At 39.8% G+C, this 22962-nt stretch overlaps 1 protein-coding gene across 7 annotated transcripts in view; it reads left to right on the forward strand.

Annotated features, from left to right (window-relative positions):
* SLC7A2 (solute carrier family 7 member 2) overlaps positions 1–15824 on the forward strand; it is a 70192-nt gene extending 54368 nt beyond the window's left edge. For 4 of the 7 annotated variants that reach the window (XM_074383967.1, XM_039461100.2, XM_074383969.1 and 1 more), the window contains 5 exons: positions 3675–3777; positions 5688–5893; positions 7289–7455; positions 8971–9079; positions 10309–15824. In XM_074383967.1, the coding sequence (XP_074240068.1) occupies positions 3675–3777; positions 5688–5893; positions 7289–7455; positions 8971–9079; positions 10309–10502 (779 nt within the window). In that variant the 3' untranslated portion in view covers positions 10503–15824. Of the gene's footprint in view, positions 1–46; positions 184–3674; positions 3778–5687; positions 5894–7288; positions 7456–8970; positions 9080–10308 lie in introns of all 7 variants that reach the window. The other 3 variants (XM_074383968.1, XM_039461101.2, XM_074383966.1) reach the window with 2 other exon arrangements.
* The last annotated feature ends 7138 nt before the right edge of the window (positions 15825–22962 follow it).

The raw sequence follows: 22962 nt of genomic DNA on the forward strand, positions 1-22962 counted from the left end.
ATCCTTAAAATAACTCATGTGTGGATTTTGGATTTTTCTGTTCTAGTCTTCTGGGTTCTATGTTTCCTTTACCCCGAATTCTGTTTGCGATGGCCCGGGATGGCTTACTGTTTAGATTTCTTGCCAGAGTGAGTAAGAGGCAGTCACCAGTTGCTGCCACGTTGACTGCAGGGGTCATTTCTGGTAAGCTTTACAGACTGAGGCTTCTTGAGCATTGGACTGGAACATTTAATTCGCATGCATGGACTTATAAAGAGGGTCTGCATGCTGTGCATGTAAGTTAAAAAAACAAAATCACTGATAAATTAGTATATGAGCATTGGTATTAACATCTGAAAATTATGGTGGCAGTGGTATACTGAAGTTCATTCTTAATTGACCCTTTGGGTTTTTTTTATTGTTTTGTTATTTTAATTTTTTGGGCTCTAACAAATATGCAAAGGGTTATAATGGCTCTTCGCTATCATGGATTGCTTTTCTGATGAACTAGCACACAAAATTCTGTTATTGATGCATAAACTTTTGATTAAGGAATTCTTAATTTTTGAAATATTAATTTTAAAATAATGATTCACATTTTTTTGGTCTAGGATGTATGTTGACTATTGCTAAAGGACCACAGGACTTTTGAAATGCTAAACTTTACCCATTATTAATAAGAAATGTCCAAGAGAATTTGGGCTTGGCCCTTGTAATCACTGCCCTCAGTATGGTGGGCATCTTTGCTTCTAGGGCCATCACAGTCATCTGACAGTTACAAACACGTATGTCCTCTCAAACTCCATTAGGAATCTATTTTTCCCCTCAACAGTTCTGGTACTTAAAGTATGTTCAGAAAATCCAGATTGCTAGTCTTTTGGCACATCTTAATATCCGTTAAAATACCTTTGGCCAGATTCTTATCCCATGCAGAAATTTTCAATGATGTTCTAGATCCAGAGAATGGCCTGAGAGGTAGTGTTACAGGAAACAAAAGGAAGACTTTAGCAAGCTTTGTGCATAAAATAATGAACAATCTTGGTGCTAGAAATTCAAACCAAAATGACAATTGTGTTGAGGCTCTGAATTGTTGGGAAATTAGGTTAGAAAAAGCTAGTGCTTCATTCTGTATGAAATGGAATTTTTTTCAAGGTCAGAATGTATTTGTTTAAACACTTCACGTTGTAAACATTTTCTTATAAATCTGGCGCTTTCTTAAACATATATTAGCAGATCAAGTCACTGATTTTCTCAGGCTTAGATTTCTGCCCCCCTAAGATGAAGATTTGCACTAGGTGATGTCAAGTCCATTTTATGTTATTTTATTTTATTTTTTGAAATGGAGTTTTGTTCTTGTTGCCCAGGCTGGACTACAATGACACAATCTCGGCTCACTGCAACCTCTGCCTCCCAGGTTCAAGCCTCAGCCTCAGCCTTCCAAGTAGCTGGGATTACACAGATGTGCCACCATACCTGGATAATTTTGTATTTTTAGTACACCAGGGTTTCTCCATTTTGGCCAGGGTGGTCTCGAACTCCTGACCTCAGGTGATCTGCCTGCCTTAGCCTCCCAAAGTGCTGAGATTACAGACATGAGCCACTGCACTCGGTACCCATTTTATTTTTAAACAATATATGATATTAAAGGTAGTTTATAAATACTTTTTTGACAAAGAGTCGTTCATTTTATGTAACTCATTAAAAATTTTCTTTTTCCAGTAAAATACTTCTCAGTAATGATCTAGAATTTTTAAAAGTGTATTCTCCTCCATTCAAGAAGAATTTATTTTGGTGGCATGTTAAGATATTAAAATTAATAATTAAAAGAAGATAATTAGACCATTTTTTAAAATGCTCTAAAATATTTTTATTATTTTATACTTTGTTTTTAACTTGGATCAGAGAGCTTGTAGAGACAATTGATCATTTTCTTCTCTCTTGGCTACCTTATTTGGCTATGATTTTTAAACATAACAAAATTGTAGTAATCTGATGTATAAATATATGAGCAATGAAGATTTTCTTTTTTGGTTTTTTTTTTTTTTTTTTTTTTTTTGGAGACACAGTCTTTCTCTGTCACCCAGGCTGGAGTATAATGGCACTATCTTGGTTTATTGCAACCTCCGACTCTGGGGTTCAGAGATTCTCCTGCCTCAGCCTTCTGAGTAGCTCTGATTACAGGCACGTGCCACCACGCCCAGCTAATTTTTGTATTTTCAGTTTCACCATTTTGGCCAGGCTGGTCTCAACCTCCTGAACTCAGGTGATCTGTCCACCCTGGCCTCTCAAAGTGCAGGGATTGATTATGAGTGTGAACTTCCGAGCCCAGCAAGAAATTTTCAAAGTGAGGCATGCGATGTGTTAAAAGAAACCATGTGATCTTGTAGCAGGAACATGGGGCTGTTGGAAGAGGGGAACTCTGCCCCAATGGGTAGTCATGGCCTTGCTAAGTTAGCCTGTCTCTAAGATGGGGATAATCCTGTTAGAAAAACCACTCACATTTGCTGAGTTTGGGGTCAAACATTGTCAAATCCAGCCATTTTATATAGCTAAACCTAAGTGATTTTCCATCTCATAGGATCATTGACTTGAAGGTAAAATGAGATCACAGAGGTTTCAATCTTGTAGAGGGATCTGAAACACCATATAAATGGAATGTGATGATATCCACTTACTGTGACAGGGAAAACTGTAGGCTAAATTCAAGTTAATAGTGTCACTATTTTGATGTTTCAGTGAAGAAAACAGTTATTTAGTGGAAGTTACTCTTTAAAATATTTTTTTGCCTCTTAATATTTTGGGATTTGGTGTGCAGGACCAGAAGTTGATGTCTCAGATCTAGAAAGTCTACCTGGAATACATGGCTTTAATCATAGTAGCATTTAGCCTGTTTCAGAAACCTCATTTAATTGAAAATTACTTTATTTTATCAGACTTACTAAAATAATTTTGAGTCAGGCTGAGCACTGTGGCTCACACCTGTAATCTCAGCATTTTGGGAGGCCAAGGCCGCTGGATTGCTTGAGGCCAGTTCAAGACTAGCCTGACCAACATGGTGAAACCCCTCCTCTACTAAAAATACTAAAATTAGCCAAGTGTGGTGGCACGTGCCTGTAGTCCCAGCTACTTGGGAGGCTGAGACATGAGAATCGCTTGAACCAGGGAGGTGGAGATTGCAGTAAGCCAAGATTGCACCACTGCACTCCAGCCTGGGTGACAAAGTGAGATCCTGTCTCAAAAAAAGAAAAAATTGAGTTGTATATAACTCAATGCACTTGGAAACTATAGTGGTTAGGTAATACTATAATGAAAACTCCTTCTGTTTGAATGTTTTTTGTGGTTGTAAAAAACGAGCTAGCCAGTGTTTCCTAGCAGTATTTTTCTTCTGAAACATCAAAGACAGTGTTCTGTCATGTAATGTTTTCACTCTTTGTCAGGCCAAATATTTTTTAAGTAATCAAAGTAGAATGTGCCTTGTAGTTGCTAGAGACCTGAGGGCTTTTGAAGTCCTATCAACAAATTATATGGACCCTAAGAACATCTTAAATGTGAGAGATACATTTTCTATAGTCTGCTTGACTTATCATTAGTACTAAAATGAAATAGCAGTCAGATGTCCCTGGCTCGAACGTTAATAACTGTATGGAATTTCCTCCTGGGCCATTTGCTTCACCCTTCTTTTCTTTCCCCCCTAGCTTTGATGGCCTTTCTCTTTGACCTGAAGGCGCTTGTGGACATGATGTCCATTGGCACTCTCATGGCATACTCTCTGGTGGCAGCCTGTGTTCTCATCCTCAGGTAAGTCACCCGGTGGTTTCTGCAGGGTGTACCATGTGTGAGGGGCTCTGGGAATCAGATATTGAGCCCTCACTCTCCTGGCTTCCAGGGAGCCAGCTGTCTCACCAAGGTGAGAGGCCATCCATCAAAATAGCAATGAAAAGTAGAAGAAGCATATCTGGTCTTTAGCAAAGAATCAAATACAAGTTGACCATTAGTGGATAGATAGGTCATGAAATCTACATGAAAGGCAATTTCTCATAATGTTCAGACACTTAAGAATGCTATGCTTTTTGTTCCATTAATTCAGTTGTTAAAATTTTTGTGCTAAAGATTTAATCAGAGGCACACACAGATGTATGTAAAGGATGTTTACAGAAAAAGTAATTTACAATAGTAACCTGAGTATCACTAGGGGAATGGTTAAATAAATGAGGCTGCATTTATTCAGTGAACTCTTCTACAGCAAATAAAATGATATTTAATTTTATGGAGAAATATATCCATTTCAGGATACAAAATTACAGTATATATAGTAGCTGAACTTATTTAAGTAATAAATTTACATGAAGAAATCATATATGCCTACATAGACATTATATGCCTGAATGAAATTGCACCAAAGTACTAACAGTGATTAACACTGGGTGGTATTATCATGGCTGGTTTTAAATTTCTCCTGTATACTTTCATGTATTTTTTCTCAGTGAGCATATTTCTTTATATGAAAGGAAAATATTACTTTCAAAAATAAGTAAAGGCTGTCCAGAAGGTGAAGAGGCCATACTGAAAAGCCTGGGGCACACACTAGGTGGAGAAACAGGCTTGTTATTAGTCCATTCTCACACTGCTGATAAAGACATACCAAAGACTGGGTGATTTATAAAGGAAAGAAATTTAATTGGCTCACAGTTCTGCAGACCTGGAGAGGCCTCAGGAAACTTATAATCATGGTGGAAGAGGAAGCAAACACATCCTTCTTCACATGATAGCAGGAAGAAGTGCAGAGCAAAAGGGGGGAAAGCCCCTTAGGGTGTAGTGGCGGGCACCTGTAGTCCCAGCTACTCCAGAGACTGAGGCAGGAGAATCACTTGAACCCAATGGGGAGGTTGCAGTGAGCTGACATCACGCCACTGCACTCCAGCCTGGGCAACAAGAGTGAAACTTCATCTCAAAAAAAAAAAAAAAAAAAAAAAAAAAAAAAAAAAAAATCAGATCTCTTGAGAACTCACTTTCTTGAGAACAGCATAAAGGTAACCACTCCCATGATTGAATTACCTCCCACTGGGTCTGTCCCATGGCACACGGGGATTTGGGGAACTACAGTTCAAGGGCAGATTTCAGTTGGGGACACAGCCAAACCATTATCAAGGCTGATGTCTTGATATAAGCTATAGAGGAGAAGGATAAAGTAATAAAGGAAAATGGCATGCACTGGGTGTAGAGGTGGCACAATGGCCAGATGAGCTTGTCTGGGTATAGCTAGAATCGGTAGGGAGGGATGAGGCCAGGAAGACAGATTGTGATGAGTCCTTTGAATACCAAACTGGTGATTGCATTATTTTACAACTGAAATTTACCCAGAGTTCCTGCACTGTTTTCATGCACCACATTTCCTTTGGACATAGATAATTTCAGAATAGTCATCCTTTTGTCACAATCGCCTTACTTTACAACTTCACTTTCTTGTGCATCTGATACATTACTCTGATTAGATGACTACTAGGGGATATGTGGATATTTTGCTGCAGATATTTTATTGAAAAGGTTTGCCATGTGGCTCAGCATGCTCTGGGGCTGGAGTCATAAGTGTTGATTTACTCTACACACTATCACTCTGTATAATGTCTTACTTAAGGGTTTAGGTGCTGGTTTCACTTGGGTCAAATGTCTGTTTGACAGTAAAGACATGGATGTTTGTTTGGGAATAGGTACCAGCCTGGCTTATCTTACGAGCAGCCCAAATCTTCTCCCGAGAAAGATGGTCTGGGATTGTGTCCCAGCGCAGCCTCGAAGAGTGAGTCCCAGGTCACCATGCTGCAAAGACAGGGCTTCAGTGTGCGGACCCTCTTCTGCCCCTCCCCACTGCCGACACAGCAGTCAGCTTCTCTTGTGAGCTTTCTAGTAGGATTCCTGGGTAAGTCTTCTTCTCTGCATACATTGTACAGACCCAGAAGATGTGTGTGGGTGAAGCTGGCATGATGTGGAAGAGCACAGAGGGCCTCACGTTGCCCTAGAATATATTAGCAACCACCCTGAAATTTTTACTGAAAGCATCACCAGCAGTGGAGATCATCTTTATATGACCTGTATAAATTTATTGTATCTTGATAATTGAAGAAAAGAGGAAGGAATACTTCAAGACAAGAATGGCAGAAGTACAAACTGGCACATTCATTAGTGATTATTTCACCGCTGGGTGAAAGTATCATGCCAGGTACCTCTGCCAGTAACCTGACTGGAACCCGATGAAATTGTCCAATAATATAGAAAATCCCTGTTTGTTCACGCGCAGTGTTGTAAGCATTCATATTTTCGGTGACATTTACTGAACATCGCCTGTGTGCCAGGCACTCCACTGGGCACCTAGGATGCCAAGAGAGGCAATCCTTACTCTTACTGGCTTTTACAAGGCAGGATGATTGGTAGCAAGTAGGGAAGCACAGACTTCTCAAAGCAAATGGGAGGGTCCTCCAGAGCAGACTTGATGGTCAGAGATGGGGTGGTGATGTCATTCTCAAAAACAAGGTGAAAAGATGCAAATGATATATCATTTGTGTATGTTAGCAGTCTGTATTAGTCTGTTCTCATACTACTAGTAAAGACATGCCCAAGACTGGGTAAATTATAAAGAAAAAGAGGTTTAATGGATTCACAGTTCCACGTGGCTAGGAGGCCACACGATCATGGTGGAAGGTGAAAGGCACATCTTACATGGCAGCAGGCAAGAGAATGATAACCAAGCAAAAGGGATTTTTCCATATAAAACCAGCAAATCTCATGAGTCTTATTCACTACCATGAGAACAGTATGGGGAAAACTGCATACCATTCAATTATCTTGCACCGGGTCCCTCCCACACACATGGAAATTACGGGAGCTACAATTCAAGATGAGATTTGGGTGGGGACACAGCCAAACCATATCACAGTCCATGTTTAAAATAGCTTAAAATAACCAGACATGCCATTTCCCATTTGAAAAAAAGGTAAGTATCCACCCCTGAGAGCATCCTAGTCTAAGAGTAGCCAGTGAGGACACAGTTAGTTAGCACAAGAGCAGATAATGCAAGTCAGTAACACCAAGTGGGGTGGTTGGCTTCTAAGGAGGAGAGAGTATTGAGCAAATGAACAATGTTTCTTAAATCTATGCAACTGAGCATCTCTCCTCAGTGAAGAAGAAAGGGCAAGGTGAAGATTCTTTGTATTTAGCCAAGTAGAACTGGATGTTTTGTCAGAATACGCTGTTTGCACCAAGCAATCTGGGTGGAGCATGGTGTGCTGACTGTGTTTTCTACACATCACCCCTACAGCTTTTCTCGTGTTGGGCCTGAGTATCTTGACCACTTACGGAGTTCATGCCATCTCCAAGCTGGAGGCCTGGAGCCTTGCTCTCCTTGTGCTGTTTCTTGTTCTCAGCATTGCCATTGTTCTCACCATCTGGAGGCAGCCCCAGAATCAGCAAAAAGTAGCCTTCATGGTATGTGTAGTGAGGATTAGAGACCCAAAATATAATATTGTGTTCATTTTCTCTGTATAATTAATTTGGTGAGTTGTTTTTTTTCTTTGCTTTTTTTTTTTTTTTTTTTTTTTTTTTGGAGGTGGAGCCCTTCTTTGTCACCCAGACTGGAGTGCAGTGGAGCAATCTCGGCTCACTGCAACCTTTGCCTTCTGGGTTCAAACAGTTTTCCTGCCTCAGCCTCCCCAGTAGCTGGGATTACAGGTACATGCCACCGTGCTCAGCTAATTTTTGTATTTTTAGTAGAGATGGGATTTTACCATGTTGGCCAGGCTGGTCTCAAACTCCTGTGCTCAAATAATCCGCCCACCTCCACTTCCAAAAGTACTGGTATTACACATGTGAGCCACAGTGCCCTGCTTATTTGTGTATTTTTGTGGTGATGGGATTTTACTGTGTTGGCCAGGCTGGTTTCAAACTCCTGACCTCAGGCGATCCACTTGCCTTAGTGAATTGTTTCTTAAAGAAAAAAGAAAAAAGTGTCTAATGCAGTTAGCCAGTGAATGAAAGTGTCAGAATCCTTCGACATGTTCCTTTTTGTACAGAATTCCTTCTACATTGGCTCTCTTACTGCATTTTCAAAAACTTGGGAATGTTCCTATCACAGTATTATTATATGTAATAGCAAACAAATTTCATGTTAAAGAAGCTATAATATCAGAAAAGTAAGGTGAATATTTTGTTTTTAGAAATTTACTGCCCTCTCATGAGGACTTCATTCCCACCAAACACCCTTCCTCCAGGGCCAGGTGTGATGGCTCACACGGGTAATACCAGCACTTTGAAAGGCCAAGGCAGGAGGATCTCTTGGGGCCAGGAGTTCAAGGGCAGCCTGGGCAACATAGCAAGACCCCATCTCTACAAAACAAACAAATTAGCTGCGTGTGGTGGTTCATTTCTGTAGTCCTAGCTAGTCAGAAGGCTGAGATGGGAGGATCAGTTGAACCCAGGAGTTCAAGGCTGTAGTGAGCTATCATATTATCACTGCACTCTAGCCTGGGTGACAGAGTGAGACACTCTCTAAAAATAAAACTAAATTAAAAACTAAAAAGATAAGCTCCTCTACTGCAAGTTAAACTATGCTGCCCCATTTGAGCTAAGAGTATGCTGGCTTAGGCTTGAAGAGAGCATCCTGGAAGGATGTACCTGGGGTACCATATGTATCCCGCATTTCAGAGATATCCCCTGTGTGTGTATCTAAATGAAATTGGTAAACCCCCCAAAAAGCTAAATCCTAAAGCCAGTATTATTTTGATGGTGCAGGTGTTGGTGAATCTGATAAACCCCCTGTTGCCTTGAGCTTTAGTAAATGCTCTAAAATTGTGATTCTCCTTTTACAGTCTCTAGAGCATGGTTTTTACTGTGACTGATGTGGTGTGAAAGTATATATGCCAAATTAATTGCCACCTGTTGAAATAACTTGGGGAACATGCTTCAAAATATGAGTATATTCAAAAGGATTGTTTTCCCCCTTAGGTTCCGTTCTTACCATTTTTGCCAGCATTCAGCATCCTGGTGAACATTTACCTGATGGTCCAGTTGAGCGCAGACACGTGGATCAGATTCAGCATTTGGATGGCACTTGGTAGGTTCTTTACTGTTGAGTTCTCTTTCCTATTTCATGTGCTGTGATGAGAGAAATGCACTCTCTCCCCCATCCTGGGAATAAAGGGGTTTTTTCCCCCACTTTTTTCTTTCCCAATTCTTAGGGATGTCTGAGTGCTTTTCCAGATGTTTTCAGATGCCTTTTTAAATCAGTATCTGCCAGTAACCCTCTAGAATCATGTAGGCTCTATTTTCTTCAACTTATGGGTGAAAAAAATGAAACCGAGAAAAAGTCATTTTACATCAACCCAAAACTCACAACCAATTTTCTAAAATGGAACTAAAACAGCAAAATGCCTACATGTCTGCAGTGATCTTCGGAGGGTACTTAAAACTTTGCCCTGATCCACACACAGTCGGTGTGGCTGTGAATAAACAGTTGCTTTGCACACGGTTCTTTGGACTCTCCTGGTAACGGTGACACGTGGAAGGCATGTCCATGTCCCCTTTGTTAATACAGGTGGTACTTTCCAAAATACCTGACCTTGACTCTGATAACTAACCACTTGTATTTAGATTATACTTTGAGACTTTAGCCCACATGTCGTTTTGTTTACAGTATTGACTTATAAGAACATAAGTTAAAATTTTTCCATACCAACACTGCAAAATTTGTTGAGAGTGAAATACAATCTGGAAAGTTTGGGTCTTAAAAATAGAGAGACACATTCCATCAGGAAAATATTTATCAAGGAGACCTTCTGTGGGGTATCTTGTATTTGCATTTCGTTCTTCTAAAGCAGCAGACCCCAACCTTTTTGGCACCAGGGGCGGGTTTTGTGGAAGACAGTGTTTCCATGGGTGGGGTGGGGGATGGTTTTGAGATGAAATTGTTCCACCTCAGATCATCAGGCATTAGTTAGATTCTGGTAAGGAGCACGCAACCTAGATCTCTCACATGCATAGTCCCTTCTATGAGAATCTAATGCAGCCACCGCTCTGATAGAAAATGGAGCTCAGGTGGTCATGTGCGAGATGGGGGGTGGCTGTAAATACAGATAGGGCTTTGCTAGTTCACCTCCTGCAGTGTGGCCTGGTTCCTAACAATAGTGGTCCATGACCTGGGGCTTGGGGACCCCTGTTCTAAAGTACTACAGAAAGGAAAGAGAAAAACTCTGTTAAATTCTGTATTTAATCCTCTACCTCAATAACTGAAAAGTCATTTTCTGCCTTACCTGAAACATTGATTTTTTCCACCCACTTCAACAGGCTTCCTGATTTACTTTGCTTATGGCATTAGACACAGCCTGGAGGGTCATCTGAGAGATGAAGACGAAGAAGGTGCTTATCCAGACAACATTCATGCAGCAACAGAAGAAAAATCTGCCATTCAAGCAAATGACCATCACCCAAGAAATCTCAGTTTACCTTTCATATTTCATGAAAAGATGAGCGAATTCTAACTCTTGCAGGAGAAGAGCTGGTCATCATCTTAACATACGTATCCTACATTGAGTAAAACATGACAGGATGTCATGAGCATGCTAGGTTGTCATGGGTTTGCTCCATGCATAGTTCACTTACACTCACTCATCTGCACAGCATCTCCTCAGATGGTGAATTATGTGCCCTGGGAAACTTCCTAAGTGGAGGCTTCGTTCATCAGTGATCAACAGCCCCCAAGCAGTGGGAGTGTATGTATGTATGTGTGTATATATGTATGTATGTATATGCTTGGGAACATGAGTGTTAAAAGTTAGCTGGTATTTTACTATGACTGTGTTACATCTTTCCAGTTTTGTCATTAATCAGTGGCGTATACTGCACATACTGAAATAGACGTAAATCACTGAATGCAAAGAGGTTTTGTGTGTGCCCCCTGCAGTTAGGGAAATACTGGTAGCTCCACCTTATTTGACTTCATCACTGTCAATTTAGGGGATGCCAAAATGCAGTTACTCATCATGGTGTCTATCACTGGTTAGGGATAAGATGAGGGGATAAGGAATGAGCCCTTTTATTAAGTTGTGAATGCCAACAGTGGGTTTAATGCAAAATTTTTTTCCCTGTGAGGTATGACAGTTTGCTCAAACTTCAGCCAATAGGGATGTCTGCTTCAGCTGCACCACACAGGCCAGGAGTGGCATTCCAAGTCACTGTTTGGCATCCTTTTGAGTTCTTGTCTCCTTTGCAAACAGTGGTCCTGAAATACGAGCTCTTCACTTTTTGTGAATGACGTATCCCCAGTCAGGGACTTAAGAGAGGCACTGTGATCTACTTGGGACCCTTGAAATTAAAAAGTGAAAGTAGTCACCCTGGCCAGAAAGCTCATGGTAGTGACCATAATGAGAATATGTTTGAAGATCAAAGAGTTAGACCAATGCTTGAATAAGCAGACACCAAGCATCCTTTTCTAAAAAGTCACTTAAAATAAGCCAACAGACTCTCCCAGCCCACACAATTGATGGCAGGATTCATCCTTTTTCCGTTACTTACCTAATCACAGTTTAGTTTTTTATCTTGACCTCCTCAGGTACAGAGTTCACTTCTTTGTTTCTGTGTTTCTTTTCTCTTGTCCTGGAGATGAGCGGGGCTACAACAGCACCGTCCACAGAGGAAAGGATCAAGGGATAGAAGAAGAGAAAACCCCCTGTTCTGAGATGAACGTGCCTATTCCAATATTAAATGGCATCTGGCCCAACTTAAGGGCTTTGGATCTAATTTGCCTCTGAGGTTTCTTTTGGAAACATTTAGGAATGTTTTTCTTCCCCTACTCCGTAAATTGTTTAGCACTTTTTATTCCAGTTGCTTCAAATGACCACACTAAGCCTATATAATACACGCTCCAGAGTTTGTATACAATAACCCATCAGTGATTGAGGATTCAAATATTCTGGTTAAAAACATTATTTAAAACTGTAAACTAAAAAAATTTAAATTGAATTAAAACTGTATAAACATAGTTATCTTTGTAAATGAGTAAATTAAATTTTACATGTAAGATTCTCTAATTGTTACATTTTACATTTGAGGGTTCCCTAATAGTGGACTATTTATTTGCAGTGTGTTTTGCTTCTCATAAACTATTTTCTTTTGTACAGATCATTAAATAGTTCATTGTATGAGGCTGGGTGACATTTCCCAGGACACCATGGTGAACATTACCAAGCATGCTAGCTGGCCTACATAATCCAAAGGCAAGGAAAACATTTGTTTTTCTCACGAGTCTCCCAAGAAATCAGTTATTTTATTGACGCCATTAAAAAGCAGGTTGCGATGGTTTTGCATAACCAAGAGTTTATTGTGATTAAACATCAAACAGGTAGAAAGCCTGGGTTTCTGGCTGCTAGTGCTAGAGCATCCGTGACACAGAACTCATTACGGACATTCCACAACTTCCAGGGTGCACATGGTAAAACCGGAAGCCCAGAATTCTCTCTCAAGCTGGATGTTTTACTGGAAAGAAGGAGCTAGATAAACTTAGGGTCAGATATTTGGGAAGGGACGATAGGCATGCTCATAAATCCTTGCTGTTGTCACAGTACGCTGAAAACCCCTTTGGTTCTACACTCGATCTAGAATAGGCCCTTCACACAGGAAATGTGAACAGTTGTTTTATATAAACACTCAAATCGTTTACTGTAACAAAATCAAGAAACTTGTTTAGAATGTGATAGGCAGCTAAAACTGTTATGCCCACTGTGTTCAATTTGAAGCAGAATTTAGGGAAAAATTATTTTTCCACATTGATATACTTTACAGACACAAATAACTATAAAAAGATGCTTTGCCAGCCACTGTGCCTTTTTTTCTGTGAGGACTCAAATGGATGTGTGTGTTTATATGTATGTTAACAGTTACGTATGTGAGTGTGAGTGTATATATATCTATGTGTGTGTATTTCAAATGTCAGTGTGTAAGTTGGGTTTATGGTGGGCTTTGGCGATATCGTTATGTGGGTACAAAACCCAGCTGATGTGGAGAAAAATCAATGTTTGATGTTGATAGATATGCTTACACCAAATTTTTAGTTTTTAAACTATTTTAAAATGTACTATGATTTTATATGTATATTTCCTATAGATAGGCTCTTTAAGAAGTATTTATAATGTTTCTAATATGAAATCACTAAACTCTAGTACATTATAACAGGTGCTTTGTAATCTGGAATGGAGAGGTGGTAGGGGCATTTGGGAATTCCTGTGTACTTGTTTCTGCCACACCTTTTCTGACAGATCTCTTTTGGTAGGTGTTTATTGGTAAAAGTCAGTACCACCAGCTCTTTGGCACCTTCCTGTCTCTACGTTTGAATTCATAATGTTTTGAACTCAATGTTCTTTTTACTTTCTCAAAATCACCTAAATGTGTTGCAGAGTTTTGACTAGTAATCAATCAAAAGTATATAAAGTCTTCTCCAGTAATTAAAAAGTACACATGCACATTCTTTTGTGATTGAATAAAAGCAGCTTAAATTACTTTTCTTGTCTACACTAAGGAATATATTCTCAACATTTTCAGTGAGAATTTCTTATAATAGTGCCTCAATTTTATACTCTTTACCAAAGACTGATTTGTGAATGACCACCAAAAGGCAATGGCAGTCCTACATGAAAGAATAGAGCTATGCAAACTCTATTAAAAACTATGAGGAAAACTTACATTAGAACCTTTGATATGTACTGAAATACTGATTATCATAATCACATTTTCCCAGAGATCAACATTGAGAAAACTAAATCCAAAGTGTCATTTGAGGGAGATCTTTAAGAAAAAGTAACATGAATATATGGAGCTTTACCATTACCAGCCATAGTTGACAGAAAATATTAGTTTCAGAATTATTTTCCTTTAAAAAATAAAAGATTGTCTTCTTTTAATTTCTATGAATAAGAGAATTTTTTAAAAAAACTTTTACATTTTACATATTAGTCAAAATACTTAAGTCTTGAGTGCTTATAGGTAGTTGTTAAAAAAAATTTTAAGCCCAGGCTTGGTGGCTCACGCCTGTAGTTCTAGGACTTTGGGAGGTCGAAGGAAGCCTATCACTTGAGCACAGGCGTTTCAGACCAGCCTGAGCAGCCTAGCAAGACCCCACCTCTACAAAAAATACAAAAATTAGCTGGGCATGTTGGCACGCACCTGTAGTCCCAGCTACTGGGGGTGCTGAGGTGGGAGGATTACTTGAGCCCAGGAGATTGAGGCTGTGGTGAGTCGAGATTACACCACTGTACTCCAGCCTGGGCAATGGTGATACCCTGCCTCAAAAAGAAAAAAAAACTTTTTAATAAAACACTTTGAATTAGAATCTATTTTTATCTATTTTCCAAATTTATTGAAATGCTTAGCAGGGAGCATAAGGAAAAGCCATCAGCATCCTATACCCATGATGACAGAGAGAGCCCTTTAGCTTGCCTTCCCTCCTCTTAAATCAGGGCGTGTTCTGAGATTACAAACCACGTGATGAAATCATGCCCAGATTCTAACTTTCTGGTGATGTTGCTCATGTTTTCTCCTGATACACTTCAGGCAACTGTTACCACCAAAAATACAGTTTCCACAGGGCTTTGAAGGATTGAGTTTAGCGTGTACGTCATGAGTTATTAAAGTTCACATGATTCTTGTGAAATTAACTGTCCTTTTTGCTAGGGCCAAAACAGTGCCTTCTCGTGCACACTTTACTTTTTTATAAAGTTCTCCCACACGTCCTTAAATATCAAGGGGAAAGTAGGGATATTCATGTAGCAAGTAATGCCAGCCAAGGTCAATTTTTAGTCATGTAGATGTGAAAGTAAAATTGCTTGACTTTATTGTTTTGGGGAGATTTTTTTTTCCTTACATAATTATATTTAAATACTTTAAAATAGCCTTCTGGTTTCTGGATTTTGAGAAGCCTGATCTGTTATTGTTGTGGTTGTTGGTTTTTGTAATATTCATTATTGTTTTTATGTATACAGTTTAGTCTTATTGATTTCAAATGCATTTTGTTATGGCTCAACCCAACTGGTAATACTGTTTTCTGGGAGGACTACACTTAACTTTTATTCACCATGGCTGATGCCACTGCCGTGATCTCTGGGCCTTAAAGAGCTTTCCCTAACCACTGACAGCCCCGTGGATCATAATCAGGACCCCAGGCTGGTTCCAGGGTCAGGCAGCCTCTAGGGCATGGGCATCTATCTATCTGTAGCTACCCTTCTTGTATGGGCTCTTAGACCGATGGGGTGCGACATGAAGTGAAAGACTTCAAATGCAAGTCAGGTAGTTTGGGGTCCTTAATTCCAAATATCCCGTGAGCATATCAAGATGAATAAGGACCAAGGAACTTCTGTGACTCATGGAAGGGGTAGCTGATTCCGGAACTAGCATAGTGGGACCCGGTCTACAATTTATGCACATGCACTGACAGCCTTGCTGTGCCATGTATCTTGCCAAGACCCAGTTGGGAAAGAGCCTCCTACTGCCAACAAGTTGGGTTTCTCTGGCCTACCCCTGATTAATGGGCCCTTTATCTTTGGTGGCCCCTGCGAGTGCCCAGTTGTTTTATTGCTTTATTTTGTTTTCACTGTACTTAATAGAAATTGTTGATAGGGCCCAAAACCCTACAGAAAGTCTATGTCTGTAATAACCAAGAAAGACATTGGATTTGTGCAGCTGTAAGGGGTTTTTTTAGTAGTAATTTTAAATTTAAATGTTTTTAAGTGATCATCAGTGTTCCTTTTTACTTAAGTTGTATTCTTTTTTTAGAATTTGTAATAAATAAAAACTGCTGCTTTACCACTGTAAAATATGCTTTCTGATGTGACTGTATTTTAAAATAAATTTTAATAAGTAATAATGCAGAAGGCAGATGTCACATATACCAAAAGCACACATTTCGTATTTACCTAATTTAAGCACCTTTTTTATTTGGAAATCTTTAAAGCTCAGAAATATAATGCAATCTACATTGAAACAATTCAAGAATACTAAACTGGCAACCTAGGGCCTGCTGTATGATTAACAAGTCCTCAGATGAAAGAGATGTGTTCACATATCCTCAATTTTCATGGCACATTCCAGAAAAGTATCAGTTGCTCTTGAAGCATGCCACCCGAGTCACACATCTGGGATTCTACAACTGACTGTCATTTAATGAGCCAATCACTTCAACATTGCTTTGATCTACAAGGAGTTCATCAATGTTCTTTCCACCAAATCTTTCTATTTGGTGGAAAGAACATTGAATATTTGAACATTGATGGAATATTTAAATTAAGGTGGAAAGAACATTGATGGAATATTCAAATACTCAATGTTCTTTCCACCTTTAATGATCGGTGGTCAGTTGTATATAACTAGGATTCTTTTTAAGTATGGTGAATAATTACCAACTTTGTACTCTGATGAGGGAGAATTCAAAGCGTTTTTTAAAATATTCTAAATTGCTTAAAAATTACAAATGTCTTGAGCTAGCTTGTTTAATTTTGAAACATCTTTGTGTATGCAGTTCCTGTTGTTTCTAGTAAATTGGAAGGAATAAGTTGAATTTTAGAAAATTTACTATCAATTTAGACAGCATTGAAAACCAAGCTAAAATCACAAACTCCTTGCCAAGTAGAAGCCTCAAACAATTTAATTTTTGTTTGATTAGGGTTGCTGTGAGGCAGTGGTGCCCCACCCGTGTTCTGCCACCATGAGATCACATCAAATAATCTCCCAGGAGTTGTTTCCCGGCTCTAGGTCCAGTCAGAAGCTCCTGGAGGTAGGAATAAGATCTCCTTAGTGTTTGAAGAAGACCACAAATAAGCGTCCTTTTGGGGCTACAGGCTCAAAGCCCATGGATTGCTAAGAGATTGTGCTGGGAAGTCCTCATCTATGTGGAAAGATAATTTATTTCATCCTATAAACGATCTCAAAAAATTTTTGAAGACATGCAAAAATAACTCTCAGTAACCTATTATCTCAACTTGTCTTTTAAAGTATGTCAAAGTGGCTGGGCATGGTGGTTGATGCCTGTAACCGCAGCACTCGGGGAAGTCAAGGCAAGAGGATTGCTTGAGGCCATAAGTTCAAGACCAGCCTGGTCAACATAGTGGAGACTCCAGTCTCTACAAATTTTTTTGTTTTAATTAGCTGAGTGCCTGTAGTCCCAGCTACTTGGGGGACTAAGGTGGGAGGATCACTTGAATCCAGGAGGTTGAGGCTTCAGTGAACCATGATGGCACCATTGGACTCTAGTCTGGGTGACAAAGCAAGATCGTGTCTCTAAAAGTGAATGAATGAATGAAGGTGAAACTAGGAAGAAACTCAGCTCAATACTCGTTCACTTACATGAACCTTCCTAGTAACAGACTGATAGCCACCTCTTAAATAGTTGTAGATAGAAGAGTTTCAGATGTCATAAACTGTGGTTAAAGAGTTCTTATACTCTATTTAGAGACTGGAGCAGTCCAAAGGAAGTGGAACACACAGGATAGAGACTGTACTACTCAGGAGTACTACATAGCCCAAGGTGGGCCCCAATGTCCAAGCAAGTTTCTGAGCTCTGAGTCCCTTAACCCACAAATCGGCATCCCTATTGGCTGAGTCTTCAAGTCACCAGAATCTTTATCTACCTGCTCACTGATGCCTGATAATTTCACGGAAGGACCAACAATTTCACTGCTCTGGTAGAAAGCAGACATGCCAATGTTCTTAAAACAGAACCATTGACTTTAATAGGCACGTAAGTATAAATGACTGATAATAGATGCTTTTCAGAAAGATCATTTAGAGCAAATAAGTAAGAGAACGCAAATAGGCACAGGCAGTTGAAATAGGAGGGAGAACACTATTAAGAAAAAGAGCAAAGGAAGGAGAGGCCAGAGCTCTCAAGTCACAATTTTCCTGTTCTGCATTTTATCTTAGAGTGGTCTCTCTTTCCCTTGCCACTTAGAGGCTCTTGTAACTAATGAATAGGTGATGCATCTTTACAACATGCAACAGCCTGGAACTAGGAAGGTCATTACTTGTGTCTCATCGATTTTAAGCAGCCTAAGATTCTGGGATACTTACCATACTCTAAGATGTCTCTTGATGAGTGGCTCTGGGAGCATCAAAAATGTCTGGCATTTCTTTCAGAATGAAGTTTTCAGGGAGTCCTATATTTAAAACCACTACATTGTGCCCCTACTAAAACCTTAAAGCATTGATTTTTGTGAAAAATTCATCTTGGCTGTATGTCTGTAGTTAAGAAAGACTAGTTAGAGAAGTTACATGTCCTTATCTTGGGGATGGATCAGGGATGTCCAAAATATTGGCTGATTTTTTCTTATCTAACAAATTCCTAATGGTATTCACCACTTCAAAGGTGCAAATAAAAAGCACAGAAGGCAATAGAGTAGGGACAGTTCCTGGGTAATCATAGAAAACTACCATTAATTAAAATAGGTAATGAAAATGGCTGGGCGCAGTGGCTCACACCTGTAAGCCCAGCACTTGGGGAGTCTGAGGCAGGCGGATCAATTGAGGTCAGGAGTTCGAGCAGCCTGGCCAACATGGTGAAACCCCATCTCTAGTAAAAACACAAAAATTAGCCAGGCATGGTGGCACACACTTGTAATCCCAGCTACTCAGGAGGCTGACACAGGAGAATTGCTTGAACCCAGGAGGTGGAGTTTGCAGTGAGCCGAGATCACACCACTGCACTCCAGCCTGGGCGACAGAGTGAGACTCACCTAAAAAAAAAAAAAAAAAAAAAGAAGAAGAAGAAAGAAAAGTGATTGTTACAGGTAATGTGAGCATTTATCTAAAAACCCATGAGATCAACTGAAAACTATTTAGACTACAAAGAGGGTCTATTAAGGTGACCAGATACAAGCTAAACATACAAAAAAAAGTTCATCAGGCCTTGGGAAAGGAGGCTTCAAATTGTATTTGATTTAGAGCTGCAAGATAATGCTTATTTTAATTGGCTAACATTATAGCAATTGTTGGAAGAAGAATGGAAAAGATCAACACAACGGAGATTCTAATAATAAAATTCTTTCTCACCCTAGAGACAAAGCACATGGATTTTTATAGTGAAGAAAGAAAGACCCATGAAAAACACAGCTTTGGCAGTTTTTGTTTTCAAATTTAAAATCATCTTGAGATTGTCTCATTCAAGGATAATAAGCCTTGTGATGAAACAGCTACATGTCTTGGGAAAGCTCCTATACTTCTCATAAATTCTGTTTCCATCCTAATACAGACCCCTGTATTAGTTTGCTGGGGCTACCATAACAAAGAACCATAGACTGGGTGGTTTAAAGAACAGAAATGTGTTTTCTCACAGTTCTGAGTGCTAGAAATCTGAGATCAAGGTAGCAGAAGAATGGGTATCCTCTGAGGCCTCTCTACTTTGCATTTATTTATTTATTTAGAGACAGAGTCTCTATCACCCAGATCGGGGTGCAGTGGTGCCATCTCAGCTCACTGCAATCTTGCTTCCCAAGCTCAAATGATTCTCATGCCTCAGTCTCCTAAGTAGCTGGGACTACAGGCACGTGCCACCACGGCCTACTAATTTTTGTATTCTTAGTAGAGATGGGGTTTCACTATGCTGCCCAGGATGGTCTTGACCTCAAGTGATCCATCCACCTCCACCTCCCAAAATACTGGAATTACAGGTCTGAGCTATTGCACCTGGCCCTCTCCTCTGCTTTTAAATGGCCATCTTTTCCCTGTGTCTTCAAGTGGTCTTCCGTCTTTGCCTGTGTCTGTGTCCATATTTCCTCTTATAAGAACACTAGACACATTGGATTACAGCCCACCCTAATTACCTTATTTTAATCACCTCTTTAAAGCTTCTGTCTCCAAATAAGGTCACAGTCTGAGTTACTGAAGGTTAAGATATCAGCATATGAATTTTGCAAGGGATACAATTTAGTCCATAACATAAATCTAGGATAATTTTAGGTACTTAAATTTAGCTAAAGTGTATGTGACATAGAAAAGGCTTGAGAAAATAGAATTCCAAAATTGTTTTCTAGATATCAGCATTAACCAATTTGAAAATGTAATGGGGTCAAGTTTCATTTACAAGAGTGAAACAAATAAGAAAGCAAAAATATGAAATAAGCCCAACAGTAGGCTGGGCACAGTGGCTCATGCCTATAATCCCAGCACTTTGGGAGGCTAAGGTGGGAAGATCATTTGACGTCAGGAGTTTGAGAGCAACTTGGCCAATGTGGTAAAACCCATGTCTACTAAAAATACAAAAATTAGTCAGGTGTGGTGGCGTGCGTCTGTAATCCCAGCTACTTGGAAGGCCTAGGCAGGAGAATCACTTGAACCTGGGAGGCAGAGGTTGCAGTGAGCTGAGACTGTGCCACTGTGCTCCAACCTGGGCGACAGAGAGAAAGAAAAAAGGAAGAAAGGAAGGAAGAGGGAAGGAAGGAGGGAAGGAGGGAAGGAAGGAAGGAAGGAAGGAGGGAGGGAGGGAGGGAAGGAGGGAAGGAGGGAGGGAGGGAGGGAAGGAGGGAGGGAAGGAAGGAAGGAAGGAGGGAGGGAGGGAGGGAAGGAGGGAGGGAATGAAGGAAGGAAGGATGGAAGGAAGAAGCCTAACAATGAACAAGTAACACTTACATGGAAAAATATAACTATGTAACAACAAACTTACGTAAGTAATTATGTGACCATACACACATATGTACACACACATACACCAAATTTAGCTAAAGTGTATTTGATACTTATAATTATATGCTTGGAAATGCAGAATTCCAAAATAATTGTGTAAATACTAGCATTAACCAATTAGAAAACGTAATGGGTACATAAAAGAAGACCTGAATACATTGAAAGATATATAACATAACATTTATAGCCGGGAAGACTCTGTATTGTTAATATGTTTGTTCTTCCCCAAAGCTTAAAATCAATGCAATTATAATCAAAATACAATAAAATTTTTACGGAGATTGACAAGCTGATTCCAAATTTCATCTGGAAGAGAAAATGTATAAGGATAATTAACAGAAGAGTAGTGATGTGGTGGCATTCCTCTCCCAAAACCATAACAAAAGAGACCATAAATCCATACCAATTAATGTAGCAGAGTATTTTAAGAGGCATAGATACAGAGATAAATAGAATAAAATAGAACAGAAACAGACCCATGTAACTATGTAATTGAATACATCCTAAAAGTCAATTCAAAAAGATGGAAAAAGGAAAAATCATTGAACAAATGATCGTATCACATTGACCATCCAACTGAAAACACAAAATTGGATTTCTAGCTTGTGATACTAAAAATAAATTATGGGTGGATTTCAAGAAAAGGAAAATGATACATGTTTCAGATGAAAATATGAAGTGGTTTGATAATTCAAGGCACAGAGGCCTTCCTAAGGAAATAGAAGACCTAGAAGCCATGAAGAAAGCCACTGAGAAATGTAATTGCTTAAAGAAACATTTGTTGTCATTGCTAAGAGAAAGGCACTAGCAACAAAACTAGAACACAAGCAAAGAATTAGAAGAAAATGTCTGCAGTGTCTAAAACACTCAAGAGCTTACTAGTCAGAATATGTTGAGTTACTATAAAACAATAATAAAAAGAACCCAGTTTTCAAAAATAGGTAAATACAAATGAGGAAGAAATACCTAAGATACTCAGCCTCAGCTCACGTCTATAATCCCAGCACTTTGGGAGGCAGAGACGGGCCGATCACCTGAGGTCAGGAGCTTAACACCAGCCTGGCCAACATGGTGAACCCCCGTTTCTACTAAAAATACAAAAAAAAAAAAAAGCTGGGCATGGTGGCAGGTGCCTGTAATCCTAGCTACTCACGGGGCTGAGGCAGGAGAATCGCTTGAACCTAGAGGGCAGAGGTTGCCGTGAGCAGAGATTGTGCCATTGCACTCCAGCTTAGGGCAATAAGAGTGAAACTCCATCTCAAAAAAAAAACAAAAACAACACCAAAAAAACAGAAAGATACTCAGCCTCAAGAGTAAAAAAAGAAGAACTGAAGAACATAATGAGATTTTTGCCTATTTCACGTTGTAAACATGGAGAAGAATAATCACATTGAATTTTGGTGGGAGTGTGGGGATGTGGGTAGTCTCAGATGCTCCTCAAGAAAGTATTGGTTACCAATATGGACAGTTTTGTTAAAAGACAAACTGGCAGCATTTCCCAAAAATGTGAAATATCGTGATCTTAGGCTGAGTCAACTCACTTCTGGGTATCTACCATATAGATAAACTCACAGGCACAAAGATGTTTGAATAAGAATACTTACTACTGGGGTTTTTTGGTTGTTTTTTGTTTTTTTGTTTTGAGACAGAGTCTTGCTCTGCCACCCAGGCTGGAGTGCAGTGGCACAATCTCGGCTCACTGCTACCTCCACCTCCCGGGTTCAAGCGATTCTCCTGCGTCAGCCTCCCAAGTAGCTGGGACTACAGGAGCATGCCACCACACCCAGCTAATTTTTGTCTTTTTAGTAGAGACAAGATTTCACCATGTTGTCCAGGATGGTCTCAATCTCTTGGCCTTGTGATTCACCCTCCTAGGTCTACCGAAGTGCTTGGATTACAGGACTCTGCCACTGTGCCTGGCCCATGTTCTTTTTTAAATCAATGAAAATATAGGTGCAGCAACTGAGCACAACTATTCATGAAAGCCAAGTTACTTCCTAATGTGGCACCATCGTGCCTTTCTCACCAGAGTTTCTGTGTACACCACATTAATGGCCAGTCAGTCTGCCCTTGAAATCCTAAGATAGTGCAGGAGAAAAGCATAAACAGATAAACAGCGAAATGCAGAATTTTGTTGCACGGGCTATAACAGAGCCATTCACACCAAGAGAAGGGCTCACCCCAACGGAAGGAGTTGGGATCTGGGCTAACCCTTGTGGGATGAGTGAGGCCAGAGAAAGCAGGCAGGTGGGAAACCGGAGGAGGGAACTTTTGGGGGCCGAT

This window comes from Saimiri boliviensis, chromosome 13 (genome assembly GCF_048565385.1).
Source record: "Saimiri boliviensis isolate mSaiBol1 chromosome 13, mSaiBol1.pri, whole genome shotgun sequence".
Classification (NCBI taxonomy): domain Eukaryota; kingdom Metazoa; phylum Chordata; class Mammalia; order Primates; family Cebidae; genus Saimiri; species Saimiri boliviensis.